The sequence below is a fragment of the Camelina sativa genome, chromosome 12 (genome assembly GCF_000633955.1).
Source record: "Camelina sativa cultivar DH55 chromosome 12, Cs, whole genome shotgun sequence".
Lineage (NCBI taxonomy): Eukaryota > Viridiplantae > Streptophyta > Magnoliopsida > Brassicales > Brassicaceae > Camelina > Camelina sativa.
In genome coordinates, this window is record NC_025696.1 from 12,156,351 (window position 1) to 12,172,208 (window position 15,858).

General features: G+C 41.0%; 1 protein-coding gene across 1 annotated transcript in view; it reads left to right on the forward strand.

Annotated features, from left to right (window-relative positions):
- The window catches only part of LOC104731396 (myb-related protein 308-like), a 2,181-nt gene continuing 1,838 nt past the window's right edge, over positions 15,516-15,858 (forward strand). The window contains exon 1 of the mRNA XM_019233797.1: positions 15,516-15,743. Within this exon, the coding sequence (XP_019089342.1) occupies positions 15,611-15,743 (133 nt within the window). The 5' untranslated portion in view covers positions 15,516-15,610. The remainder of the gene's footprint in view (positions 15,744-15,858) is intronic.

Here is a 15,858-nt window from a genome sequence, read left to right on the forward strand (position 1 = left end):
GCACCTTTTGTCCTCCTCTGGCTTCCAACAGCGCACTCCTTTCACTCCTTGGCAGCCTCGGGCGAATCTTGCTCTAGGTTCAATTCTCAACCCTGAGGATTGGATGCTTGACAGTGGTGCAACACACCATATTACCTCGGACTTGCGCAATCTTGCTCTTCATCAGCCTTACTCTGGTGATGATGCTGTCGTCATTGGTGATGGCTCAGGTTTGAAGATTACTCACAAGGGTTTAGCTACACTTCCTACTGATACTCGATCTCTTTCTTTACAAGATGTTTTATGTGTGCCTCTTATTCATAAGAATCTCGTATCTGTGTATCGCCTTTGCAATTCTAATAACGTTTCGGTGTCATTCTTTCCGGCTGCGTTTCAGGTGAGGGATCTGACCACGGGGGGCCTATTGCTCCAAGGAAAGACTAAAGATGGGTTGTATGAGTGGCCAGTGACGAGATCTCAAGTACAGGCTCTTTATGCTTCACCAACCTCTAAAGCGTCTCTCTCCGCTTGGCATGCTCGTCTTGGACACCCTTCCTCCGCTGCCTTAAACACTATTATTTCAAAGTTTTCTTTGCCTATTTCATCTTCTACTTCTGAATCCTTGTCTTGTTCGGATTGTTTGCTTAATAAAACACATAAACTACCTTTTTCAACATCTACCCTTCACTCCACAAAGCCCCTTCAATATCTCTTTTCCGATGTATGGACTTCACCTATATTATCTCATGACAACTGCAAATACTACCTTATATTCGTTGATCATTACACTCGATATACTTGGTTCTACCCCCTCAAACAAAAGTCGGATGTCAAATCTACCTTTATTGCCTTCAAAGCCTTGGTTGAGAATCGTTTTCAAACCCGCATACAAACTCTATACTCGGATAATGGAGGCGAATACATAGCTCTTCGTGCCTATCTCACCACTCATGGGATTGAACATTATACAACTCCACCACATACACCGGAGCTCAACAGATTATCCGAACGCAAACATAGACATATTGTGGAGACAGGCCTTGCTCTTCTGTCACGTGCGTCCATGCCTACCACTTATTGGCCGTTTGCCTTCTCCACAGCCATATATCTCATCAATCGGCTACCAACCCCTGTATTGCAACAGCAGTCTCCATTTGAAAAATTGTTTGATGTTGCTCCTAACTATGATAAACTGCGTGTTTTTGGATGTATCTGTTACCCGTGGTTACGACCGTATGCGTTGAACAAACTGGATCATCGATCCAGGCCGTGTGTTTTCCTTGGTTATTCGGCATCTCAGAGTGCATATCACTGTCTCGATCTCAACACAGGACGGCTCTATGTTTCACGGCATGTTCAGTTCGTTGAAACTGAATTTCCCTTTGCTCGTTCTGCCTCTGCGGTTGAAGACTTGTCTCACTCGGTCTCAACTTCATCTTTGGTCACTCCTCTACACTCTCCGCTACTGTCTACCCCCGTTGGTCCGCTTCCTCACCCTCCATCGTCTTCTCCATTGCCTTCTCCGGTGTCGTCATTTCAGGTACGTTCCTCTACATCTCTCTCTCCAACCCCGATAATTCCTCTTGAGCCTACTGCTCTTACTCAAAATGGGCCGCAACCCACGGCCCAGCAACACTCACCTACAACCGATCAAGCCCGACAACACCATCTCAATGCCCAAACACTAAATATCCCCATTCAGCCTCAACCTAATGTCCAAATTGATCTCCCAAATCCAAATCAGCCCAACAAAACAACCACGACCACATTGACCCCGTCACCATCGACCGATACTCTGTCTTCCTCTTCATCGTCATCACTACCTGCGCCAACACCGACTTTGGTTTCATCATCTCCCTCGTCGTCGTCATCATCTCCCTCTCGGTCTCACTCCCTTACGTCTGCAACAACAACCCCTGTTTCGTCGTCTCCCTCTCTGTCTTCTCCGTCGTCTCAACCTCTGCCAGCACCGCCGCCACCTCCCATTCGTCACTCCATGGCGACCAGATCAAAGTTAGGCATCCGCAAACCAAATAAAAAATATGCGTTGGCGGCTAGACTTGCTTCCTCACAACCCCGGACAGCGCTACAGGCCCTTCAAGACGAACGTTGGCGACGAGCAGTCACGGATGAGATCAATGCACAACTTCGCAATCGGACTTGGGATTTATCCTGAAACCGTCACACCCGGTAACCATAGTGGGTTGTCGATGGGTTTTCACTACAAGATACAACACGGTTGGAACGGTTAACCGCTACAAGGCACGTCTTGTCGCCAAGGGATACAATCAGCAATCCGGAATTGATTATGAGGATACTTTCAGTCCCGTTGTAAAGTCTACAACCATCCGTGTCGTTCTAGGTGTTGCGGTTGCGCGTGATTGGCCTATTCGTCAGCTTGATGTGAACAACGCCTTCCTTCAGGGGACTCTGTCCGAGGAAGTGTACATGTCTCAACCGCCAGGGTTCGTTGATATTGACCGACCCGATTTTGTTTGCAAACTTAATAAAGCAATTTACGGATTAAAACAAGCACCGCGGGCCTGGTACTTGGAGTTAAAAACGTATTTGCTTACTGCTGGCTTCATTAAATCGGTTGCTGATACTTCCCTATTTATTCTTCGCCGTGGAACGTCCATTGTCTATTTATTAGTCTATGTTGATGACATATTGGTCACAGGAAATGATAAAGCTCTGCTTCTTACAACTCTCACGAGTTTGACAGATAGGTTCTCGGTTAAGGATCATGAAGACTTAACGTACTTCCTCGGCATTGAAGCTTCTCGAGATTCCTCTGGTCTGTATCTGACTCAACGAAGGTATATCCTTGATTTATTGACTAAGACGAAGATGCTTCATGCAAAACCAGTGTGTACTCCGATGGCAACGACACCCAGTCTTACGATTCACTCCGGTTCTCCGCTCCCTGATCCGACTGAGTTTCGAAGTGTCGTGGGCAGCCTCCAGTATTTGGCTTTTACACGGCCAGGTATCTCCTTCGCTGTCAACCGGTTGTCGCAGTACATGCATCGTCCAACAGACTTACATTGGCAGGCGGCTAAGAGGGTGCTTCGTTACTTGTGTGGAACACCTTCGCATGGCATTCTCCTCAAGCGTCGGACACCACTAACTCTCCATGCATACTCCGATGCAGATTGGGGAGGTGATAAGGTTGACATGGTCTCTACAAATGCCTACATTGTGTATCTTGGAGGAAATCCTATCTCCTGGTCATCTAAGAAACAAAAGGGCGTTGCGCGTTCCTCAACGGAAGCAGAGTACAAGGCAGTTGCTAATGCTTCCTCCGAGCTCATTTGGGTATGCTCATTGTTGACTGAACTCGGCATCATATTATCAGCTGCTCCAACGGTCTACTGTGACAATGTAGGTGCAACGTATTTATGTGCAAACCCTGTTTTTCATTCCCGTATGAAGCACATAGCTATCGACTATCATTTTATCCGGCAACAGGTTCAGAATGGCACTCTGCGTGTGGTTCATGTCTCGACTAAGGATCAACTAGCAGACGTACTCACCAAACCACTCTCGACTGCCGTCTTCACTAACTTCATTTCCAAGATTGGAGTTACGCAAAGCCCCTCCATCTTGAGGGGGCGTATTAAGGAGTGATCAACGTGATATGATTTGATTACAATCTTAGATTAGAATCTCTGTTTATGTAAAGTGTATATTTCTTCATAACTCTCCTAGAATACCCTAGCTCATCGACACTCATGTATATATATCACTTCTCTGTAAATCAATAAGATCATCGAGTCATATAACCTTTAATATGGTATCAGAGCAGGCTTAATATCAAAAATAAAAATAAAAAATTTTCCTCTGTTCTTCTTCTTCTCCGTTTTCTCTATTCTTTCCTCTATGTCTTCAGCCTCTTCTCCTACGATGACCGATACTATCGTTACCAACAACCAAACTCTTCTTCACGTCAATATGACGAACGTGACCAAACTCACTCAAACCAACTTTCTCATGTGGAAGCTTCAAGTTCGGGCTTTGGTCGATGGCCATGGTCTCGTTGGGCATCTGGATGGTTCTTGCTAGATCCCGCCGTCCACTATCACCACCAACGATGTCGTCTCTGAAAATCCTGCTTATGTGGCATGGAAGCGACAAGACCTGTTGGTTTATAGTGCCCTCTTTGGCTCTATTTCCCTGACTGTACAACCTCTCTTTTCTCGCACGACCATGGCTTCGGAGATTTGGAGTACCTTGGCAGACACGTTTGCCAAACCCAGCCGTGGTCACGTTCAACAAGTAAAGGACCAACTGAAGGCATGGACCAAGGGCAATCGCACGATTGATGAGTATCTCCAAGGGCTTACTACACGGTTTGATACTCTTGCTAGCTTGGGAAAACCCTTGGAGCACGATGACCAGATCGAAATCATCCTTGACGGATTACCAGAAGATTATCGTCCTGTCATCGACCATATTGAAGCTCGTGATGTCTCTCCCACAATTGTGTATGTTCACGAGCGTTTACGTAACCGTGAAGCTTAACTTCTGTCCAAAGCGGCTCCGTCCATCCTTCCTGTCACGGCAAGTGTTGCTATGCAGCGGCACAACAACAACTCTAGGGGTGGTTCCTCCAACCGAAATCGCTCCAACAACAACAACTCCACCCAGTCCGCCTCCCACAATTCATCCTTGCGATCTGATCAACGGTCGTACCGTTCGTATCTCGGCAAATGTCAGTACTGCAATGTTCAAGGACACTCTGCTCGTCGTTGTCCTCAACTTCAGCACCTTTTGTCCTCCTCTGGCTTCCAACAGCGCACTCCTTTCACTCCTTGGCAGCCTCGGGCGAATCTTGCTCTAGGTTCAATTCTCAACCCTGAGGATTGGATGCTTGACAGTGGTGCAACACACCATATTACCTCGGACTTGCGCAATCTTGCTCTTCATCAGCCTTACTCTGGTGATGATGCTGTCGTCATTGGTGATGGCTCAGGTTTGAAGATTACTCACAAGGGTTTAGCTACACTTCCTACTGATACTCGATCTCTTTCTTTACAAGATGTTTTATGTGTGCCTCTTATTCATAAGAATCTCGTATCTGTGTATCGCCTTTGCAATTCTAATAACGTTTCGGTGTCATTCTTTCCGGCTGCGTTTCAGGTGAGGGATCTGACCACGGGGGGCCTATTGCTCCAAGGAAAGACTAAAGATGGGTTGTATGAGTGGCCAGTGACGAGATCTCAAGTACAGGCTCTTTATGCTTCACCAACCTCTAAAGCGTCTCTCTCCGCTTGGCATGCTCGTCTTGGACACCCTTCCTCCGCTGCCTTAAACACTATTATTTCAAAGTTTTCTTTGCCTATTTCATCTTCTACTTCTGAATCCTTGTCTTGTTCGGATTGTTTGCTTAATAAAACACATAAACTACCTTTTTCAACATCTACCCTTCACTCCACAAAGCCCCTTCAATATCTCTTTTCCGATGTATGGACTTCACCTATATTATCTCATGACAACTGCAAATACTACCTTATATTCGTTGATCATTACACTCGATATACTTGGTTCTACCCCCTCAAACAAAAGTCGGATGTCAAATCTACCTTTATTGCCTTCAAAGCCTTGGTTGAGAATCGTTTTCAAACCCGCATACAAACTCTATACTCGGATAATGGAGGCGAATACATAGCTCTTCGTGCCTATCTCACCACTCATGGGATTGAACATTATACAACTCCACCACATACACCGGAGCTCAACAGATTATCCGAACGCAAACATAGACATATTGTGGAGACAGGCCTTGCTCTTCTGTCACGTGCGTCCATGCCTACCACTTATTGGCCGTTTGCCTTCTCCACAGCCATATATCTCATCAATCGGCTACCAACCCCTGTATTGCAACAGCAGTCTCCATTTGAAAAATTGTTTGATGTTGCTCCTAACTATGATAAATTGCGTGTTTTTGGATGTACCTGTTACCCGTGGTTACGACCGTATGCGTTGAACAAACTGGATCATCGATCCAGGCCGTGTGTTTTCCTTGGTTATTCGGCATCTCAGAGTGCATATCACTGTCTCGATCTCAACACAGGACGGCTCTATGTTTCACGGCATGTTCAGTTCGTTGAAACTGAATTTCCCTTTGCTCGTTCTGCCTCTGCGGTTGAAGACTTGTCTCACTCGGTCTCAACTTCATCTTTGGTCACTCCTCTACACTCTCCGCTACTGTCTACCCCCGTTGGTCCGCTTCCTCACCCTCCATCGTCTTCTCCATTGCCTTCTCCGGTGTCGTCATTTCAGGTACGTTCCTCTACATCTCTCTCTCCAACCCCGATAATTCCTCTTGAGCCTACTGCTCTTACTCAAAATGGGCCGCAACCCACGGCCCAGCAACACTCACCTACAACCGATCAAGCCCGACAACACCATCTCAATGCCCAAACACTAAATATCCCCATTCAGCCTCAACCTAATGTCCAAATTGATCTCCCAAATCCAAATCAGCCCAACAAAACAACCACGACCACATTGACCCCGTCACCATCGACCGATACTCTGTCTTCCTCTTCATCGTCATCACTACCTGCGCCAACACCGACTTTGGTTTCATCATCTCCCTCGTCGTCGTCATCATCTCCCTCTCGGTCTCACTCCCTTACGTCTGCAACAACAACCCCTGTTTCGTCGTCTCCCTCTCTGTCTTCTCCGTCGTCTCAACCTCTGCCGGCACCGCCGCCACCTCCCATTCGTCACTCCATGGCGACCAGATCAAAGTTAGGCATCCGCAAACCAAATAAAAAGTATGCTTTGGCGGCTAGACTTGCTTCCTCACAACCCCGGACAGCGCTACAGGCCCTTCAAGACGAACGTTGGCGACGAGCAGTCACGGATGAGATCAATGCACAACTTCGCAATCGGACTTGGGATTTATCCTGAAACCGTCACACCCGGTAACCATAGTGGGTTGTCGATGGGTTTTCACTACAAGATACAACACGGTTGGAACGGTTAACCGCTACAAGGCACGTCTTGTCGCCAAGGGATACAATCAGCAATCCGGAATTGATTATGAGGATACTTTCAGTCCCGTTGTAAAGTCTACAACCATCCGTGTCGTTCTAGGTGTTGCGGTTGCGCGTGATTGGCCTATTCGTCAGCTTGATGTGAACAACGCCTTCCTTCAGGGGACTCTGTCCGAGGAAGTGTACATGTCTCAACCGCCAGGGTTCGTTGATATTGACCGACCCGATTTTGTTTGCAAACTTAATAAAGCAATTTACGGATTAAAACAAGCACCGCGGGCCTGGTACTTGGAGTTAAAAACGTATTTGCTTACTGCTGGCTTCATTAAATCGGTTGCTGATACTTCCCTATTTATTCTTCGCCGTGGAACGTCCATTGTCTATTTATTAGTCTATGTTGATGACATATTGGTCACAGGAAATGATAAAGCTCTGCTTCTTAAAACTCTCACGAGTTTGGCAGATAGGTTCTCGGTTAAGGATCATGAAGACTTAACGTACTTCCTCGGCATTGAAGCTTCTCGAGATTCCTCTAGTATGTATCTGACTCAACGAAGGTATATCCTTGATTTATTGACTAAGACGAAGATGCTTCATGCAAAACCAGTGTGTACTCCGATGGCAACGACACCCAGTCTTACGATTCACTCCGGTTCTCCGCTCCCTGATCCGACTGAGTTTCGAAGTGTCGTGGGCAGCCTCCAGTATTTGGCTTTTACACGGCCAGGTATCTCCTTCGCTGTCAACCGGTTGTCGCAGTACATGCATCGTCCAACAGACTTACATTGGCAGGCGGCTAAGAGGGTGCTTCGTTACTTGTGTGGAACACCTTCGCATGGCATTCTCCTCAAGCGTCGGACACCACTAACTCTCCATGCATACTCCGATGCAGATTGGGGAGGTGATAAGGTTGACATGGTCTCTACAAATGCCTACATTGTGTATCTTGGAGGCAATCCTATCTCTTGGTCATCTAAGAAACAGAAGGGCGTTGCGCGTTCCTCAACAGAAGCAGAGTACAGGGCAGTTGCTAATGCTTTCTCCGAGCTCATTTGGGTATGCTCATTGTTGACTGAACTCGGCATCATATTATCAGCTGCTCCAACGGTCTACTGTGACAATGTAGGTGCCACATATTTATGTGCAAACCCTGTTTTTCATTCCCGTATGAAGCACATAGCTATTNTATGTTGATGACATATTGGTCACAGGAAATGATAAAGCTCTGCTTCTTACAACTCTCACGAGTTTGACAGATAGGTTCTCGGTTAAGGATCATGAAGACTTAACGTACTTCCTCGGCATTGAAGCTTCTCGAGATTCCTCTGGTCTGTATCTGACTCAACGAAGGTATATCCTTGATTTATTGACTAAGACGAAGATGCTTCATGCAAAACCAGTGTGTACTCCGATGGCAACGACACCCAGTCTTACGATTCACTCCGGTTCTCCGCTCCCTGATCCGACTGAGTTTCGAAGTGTCGTGGGCAGCCTCCAGTATTTGGCTTTTACACGGCCAGGTATCTCCTTCGCTGTCAACCGGTTGTCGCAGTACATGCATCGTCCAACAGACTTACATTGGCAGGCGGCTAAGAGGGTGCTTCGTTACTTGTGTGGAACACCTTCGCATGGCATTCTCCTCAAGCGTCGGACACCACTAACTCTCCATGCATACTCCGATGCAGATTGGGGAGGTGATAAGGTTGACATGGTCTCTACAAATGCCTACATTGTGTATCTTGGAGGCAATCCTATCTCTTGGTCATCTAAGAAACAGAAGGGCGTTGCGCGTTCCTCAACAGAAGCAGAGTACAGGGCAGTTGCTAATGCTTTCTCCGAGCTCATTTGGGTATGCTCATTGTTGACTGAACTCGGCATCATATTATCAGCTGCTCCAACGGTCTACTGTGACAATGTAGGTGCCACATATTTATGTGCAAACCCTGTTTTTCATTCCCGTATGAAGCACATAGCTATTGACTATCATTTTATCCGGCAACAGGTTCAGAATGGCACTCTGCGTGTGGTTCATGTCTCGACTAAGGATCAACTAGCAGACGTACTCACCAAACCACTCTCGACTGCCGTCTTCACTAACTTCATTTCCAAGATTGGAGTTACGCAAAGCCCCTCCATCTTGAGGGGGCGTATTAAGGAGTGATCAACGTGATATGATTTGATTACAATCTTAGATTAGAATCTCTGTTTATGTAAAGTGTATATTTCTTCATAACTCTCCTAGAATACCCTAGCTCATCGACACTCATGTATATATATCACTTCTCTGTAAATCAATAAGATCATCGAGTCATATAACCTTTAATATTTACAAGGTATTGTAATTTTAAAAATAGCTAATTATACAAAGAATCCAACTTAGGTTTTTAGCTGTCATGTTGATTCATTAAAATGTCATAAAAAAAAAACTTTACAATACTTTAAATTCAATCACTTATGAATACATCATCATGACGTTCTCTCAAGTTCAATCATATACAATTGCTCAATATGGATTTGAATAAGTATATGTATTTCCATCAAATCCAAATTCACGGAAGTACTCGTATATAAATACGTTAAATTAAAGTCAGATATGAATTATTTTGTGTTTGTTGGCTTTATTATGTAGTTCGGAAATTTTAGATCAACTAATCCTGAAAAAAAAAAAAACAAGATGAAAACGCAATTTAATTTCCAGAGAGTTCTCGAGTGTGTTGCTGTCTGTCTTTCCTCCGAATTCTATATGATAATTTTTAATATTATCAAGACTTCCCATCAACTCTATTATCGAACAAATGCTAAAAAATTGACGAAATTTATAATCCTAAAAACTAACACGAAAATTCAAGACGTACGTATATTAAATAATAATATTTGCATGAAGTCTTACGTAAGTGTCTTATAAGTGGCAACATCAACTGCACAACCATTACGATTTCGTATCGAATTATATCGTTTTTATATATGTGGACGAAAGGATCTTTGGTCCTCTGTCTGCTGACTCTGCTCCTTTCAACTGTTTTGAGTTCAAAGGATTTAGTTTATACGTAACAAATGAATAATGCAAAATATGTAAGGGTGTTAAAAAAAAAAAAGCAAAATATATAAATGCTTTATGTTTTTTGTTTAAGTTATCGGCTTTCATAAATAAACTATTCGGGCAATATGCTAGGTACGTGGTACGGTTCTTGTTGTTCCCAAACTGTTATTACTTACAACTCGAAATTGATGGTGCGTATGAGTGCATTTACACGACGTAATACGTGTGCTTCCGGGTACTATGAGATCTACTAATAACCCTAAGTAAACACAAAACTTCATAATAAGCGAAAAAGGTTTATGATCCTCGCCAGTCGCCACCATGGATAAAAACAATTTATAATTAGACAAGCCATGCATTACTCCCAATAATTCAATTACTGAAACACATCACTACACGAACCAACGACACTCCTATTTTGATAACATATATTAGAAAATTAGCAACATCAAACATATAATAAGACACATAACTAGTTAACGGAGTAAACATAAGTACTTAACAAACATAAGACGACACATCATTTATGCAAAAGATAGACAAGTAAACGGAGTAAAAATGTTTATAATTAGAAGAGGCTTATTAACTTTTAACAAACATGTTAAAGCATCCGATCGAAGGTAACACTTTCGAGTTCATTATGACTTGAACATTGTACGTAGAAGTCTTGAAGTGAACCATGTTTCTAATAAGTAATAACCGTGATCATCTTTTTGTGTGTGTGTGTGGTGTATGGTTGTTTACTTCCCAACGAATTGAACCCCTTCCGCAATTCTCTAAACAAATATGAAATAGATTCTTACACAAAAGGAATATCTAATAACATAAAGTTTTATTGTTACACTTACACGTATGTTGTGTATCTGGTTGTAAACAAACTATTTTCGACATAAACTAACAATTACCTTTGGATCAATGAAAATTTCTTTGGCTTTTGATGGTACTATGGTAGAAATCAATTTGTACTAACACTATAATGCTATATTACTCCATATACTGCATTATAGTGTATACAATCTGTCTATTAATTAATTTTACAAAACGTTTGTTAATCAAGTAATGAGATTTGGTCAACTGTACTAACACGTGGGCATCTCATTGTGGCAAATGATACATGAGCAAGCATAACCCTAGCTAGATTTTCAATATGTTATAGGCTAATATAGCATTAACACCTAACTAATCTTCAACCTTATTCTTATTTTTATAATCTAATTAACTGATTTTGTTATTGGTTCAACATCATAATTTTGCACTTTGTAACGACTTCATTTGTCGCTGGACCCGACAGATTCTCCAACCTCAAACGCGGAGACATAACCCTAATATTACGGATCGTTTAATGTTATTAATCTTCTTTTAAAAAATGGCTAAAATCGATTACAAGATTTTAAGAAATGGTTATATATAAGAGTAAGTATATTTTAGTATACGTGATGTTCCAAATAATTTGAGATCCACACTAAGATATAATTTAGTGATGTTTACATTAGATTTAGTACTCCGTGGCTATATGTAATTAAAAAATACCGATTTGAGAGTGATACGACTATTAATCTCATCAGTGCCAATTAATTATTCACGAATCTATTGTTATTCGCAATTATTTGAAGGTTTAATCAATAATTAATTTGTGATTATGTATTCATAACATACAGTATGGAATATTTTTGTTTTCATTGTGCTTTCTTTGTGGGGAATATACGAAACAAAACGTATTGTTAATTTGTAAGTTTATTAACTAGCTATGTCATTTCTCCTAGTGTGTATTGGCCTGCTATTCATAGTGGTCGAGGTATAGCCAGGTAGGAGTTTGCATAACTCTGTGAATTATATTTTCGACCCATGAAATTCAATATCAAAAAACAAAAATTTGTTTGAGTGAAGTAAGATAATTTAAACAAACAAGTATAATAAATTTATAAATTAATAATTGTTCATTTATCAAAAATAAAGATAAAATACTTGTTAAAAATAAACGTAGATAACACGAGTCGAGCAGCTAGTGGTTGACAAAAGCGGCCAATGGTCTTCACGTCATGGCATGCAAACGTATTAATCGTTTGTTAAAATGACTATACGAGCCTTCTTATGCATCACGTGAGGTTCTTTCCAAACTGAGCCGGCTTTAAAGTCTATCTCCTTAATTTTGCTTCACTCATCTTTTACCATTCGAGTTTTGGTGTTTCTTCACTCTTTACCATATGCTTAAACCAACTGATATATCCCTTAAATTGACTCAACCCACTTTGATTTTGATTATGAAAGTTTTACAAATTATGAGCTCTTCTTTCAAGTTTTATTTAAATTGGATTTGTTTCATTTAAGTAAACGAATAATCTGATAAAATATTCGGCTATATCTTTTTTTCTTTTCCAAACGACTTTAGTTTAATTTGATCAAGAATATAATATTTTTCATTCAAAAAGTCAGGACTCCGTTCGTAAATACGTTTTAGGTTATAAATTTTCATTTAGAGCTGGTAAAGAAGAAGAAAGTGTAGAGTAGAATTCTTATATTATTTATTTCCACTCTTTAATAGTATACTTTATGGTAATTATTCATCTACCCAATTTTGAATGACCACACAAGAATATCTCAGTTTAAAAAATAAATCCAATAATTGCAATCCATGTTATATAATATAGTGTATATATATATATATAAAAAAAAATCTTACACATGAAAAGCTAATATGTACAAAGTATTGGTCTTCATTATTTGGGAAACAGAAAGCAACAGCTATATAATACTATGAGAGTATACAATATATACAAATCAAAATAAACATACGCACAGTCACGAATTAATTGGTGGATAATATTTTTTTCTGTTGTCTATAAAGTTATCATAATCTCTCAACAATTAATGTTTTCTAAATTTCGGCAAATACCAAACGCCATTATTGCCATTCGAATTAAATGCGCTCCTTTTTTTCTCTATAATGTGCTACGTGCATATATATAAAGAATATTTGACTTTGATAAAATTTTCCTTGGATGCAATCCAAGCGCAATGGTTGGTCTAATATTNAAAAAAAAAAAAAAAAAAAAAAAAGTAGTATTCTTTTTTTTTCTTGTTCTTTTTTTAGTATTGGAGATTCAGAACAAAAAAAAAGTGAGTGAACCGTTTCATTATCTCCAAAGTAGAGAAACTTGATCAAATAGGATAATCCGACAGCAAAGGCCACTCATTTTGTTCTTTTTTTTGTTCTTTTTTCAGTTGGAGATTCAGAAAAAAAAAAAGTCAGTGAACCGTTTCATTATCTCCATAGTAGAGAAACTTGATCAAATTAATCAAATAGGATAATCCGACAGCAAAGACCACTCATGTTTTCCTATCTAGAATACGGTAATTTAAAGGACGAAACTCCAATTCTATTACAGTATGTTTTAAATTTTACTTAATCTAATTTTTATTTATTTACTTTTTTCTAGAAAATGGGAAAATAGTCCCAATTACAGTAAAACAAAAACTAAAAAGATAGAAGTTGAAATTAAGAGGGAAAACAATGACGTGGCGTCTTCATGTGGGCGACAGCTAATGTGAAACCTTCCCACAAAGCTTGGAGAGCGACGCTCTTTCCTCGATACACACCCCTTTGATTGTGTCATTTCATTATCACGATATGGACTATGGGTATATGAGTACCTTTTTAGTTAATTAAGATATAAATACCAATACTAATTGTCAAAAAAAAAAAGATATAAATACCAATACTTATGTGCTAACAACGGTGAGTCGACTTCATATTGCATGTGGAAGCTCTACAATTACATTAATGTATAAGTTTTGGTTTATTTTTGAAATACTTTAATTACTTAATCTCGAGTAAGGCCGTAAGAGTACATTGAATCTCACATGTTCAAATCTAGGTATCATTAGGGTTTTCATATGATATTTCGTGGATGTTATATAACCGTTTTAAAGACTAATGATGGTTATTGATTAGACGAAATATAGTCTTGTTTTATTTTTCTTAGGTTGATTGACTGATATATCATATGTTTCACGATATCGTGATGATTCATGACTAAACAAGCAGCAAATTTTCAACGTTACAGCTGCTTTTAAGAGTAATCAAAGTTCCAATTATATATCAAGAAAGCTAATCAAGATACTTTTTTTTTGTTTTGTAAAGAAACTGTGTTGATCACTCACTCGTTTAGTCGTTTCCAGCAATTGTTTAGCAAGTCCTTTACAAAAAAGACAAAACGGTTTAGTAAGTCAAACAATCAATATTGATCAGGAAAACAAATGATAATTTTCGTTTTTGAGAAATTGATGAATAATTCTCTCTTTTTCGTTCTTGTAAGACCGACCATGGAGTGAAAAAGGGTCGAGAGAAGTCGCGTGAGTCTCACTCGCGGCGATTTCTCTCTCAAAGTTGAGAGTCTTCTGAGCACAACCTCGTGCGCCGTCGGTGGGTCCTCAGTCAATTCCGGTGATCATGAGGACCCTACGGCCCATGGTTCTTCATCCGCGGCTCTGCATCTTTCTCGGCGACACCATTGGATCAAGATCAAGGGAGCAGTGGAAGGGAGAAGCATCTGCGAGACTCCTCAGGTAAGAACTCTACCGGAGGCGTAGCGACGCAGAGTGGAAGAAGGAGTTTCACGGCGAGGGACGAGCGATGAAGATAGTTAGATCTGGGGACCGGAGATCTTGGAGGTTTCGCGGGTTTGGTCTCGATAGGGGAGGTAGGTTCCGATCCGGCGGAGCTAAGCCACTGTCGAAGGTCTCTTCATCTACTCCCTACTATCTTTCTCTCTCATGACCGAGCAAGAAGTCTTCTCGACGACGGCGAGCTCGGTTCTCTTCCTCCTCCTCAACACAGCTCTACGGTGGCGGGATGGAAACGGATCTTGGATCACCATCTCCGTTCGGCTAACGACGTCCAGGCTTACCGGAGGTCCTGTTCCGGTAAGTATCCGCAGATGTTGGGCGGCGGCTACAACGAGTTCTTCGTTCTGTAGATTAGGGTTTTCAGCGACCGGTTTGGTCCTCCGGTTCGATTTGTAAATCCAGTCGGTTTTGTATCTTAATGGTTTAGTCTGGTTTGATGTAAACGAGTCGGGCCCTTAGGAGATTTTGTATGGGCCTAATTCCGGAAATAGCCCATTGGGCATATATTATTAATTGAATACCCTTTAACAAAAAAAAAAAAAAGACCGACCATGGATTCCATTCCTGTTTAACATATGACATTTGAAGTTAGATAATATATATAATTAGTATATAGCATGTTAGCATAAAAACAAACTCAAACTCAAAAGCCAATTGAGAAAGAAAGAAAAAAAAAAAAGATAAAAGCATCGTATAAACGCAATATTTATCTGTTTTATTATGTGGGGAAAAAAGAAGGGACACGTATACCAATTGAGAAACAGAGGACGGCACCGAACCATTTTGACTTCCCTCTTTTTTCTATCCCTATATATACTTTGTACTTCCCCTTACGGACCCTACGACCTTTTGTTTCTCTCTTTTCTATTAATATTAATTTTCTCAAGCTCTCTGATTAGCTCATAATTACTAAACCATTTGACCAATCTTTTTGATAAAACAATCATCCACAAAATCAATGGGAAGGTCACCTTGTTGCGAGAAGAACGGTCTCAAGAAAGGACCATGGACGTCTGAAGAAGACCAGAAGCTTATTGACTATATCCAGAAACATGGATATGGTAACTGGAGAACCCTCCCCAAAAATGCTGGTTCGTCTCTTTCTTTGCATTTTAATCATGTTTTTAAGTTTTAACTATGAGTTCTTCAAATTTTAATTTATTTTTGAATCTCTTCATCAGGTTTACAAAGGTGTGGCAAGAGTTG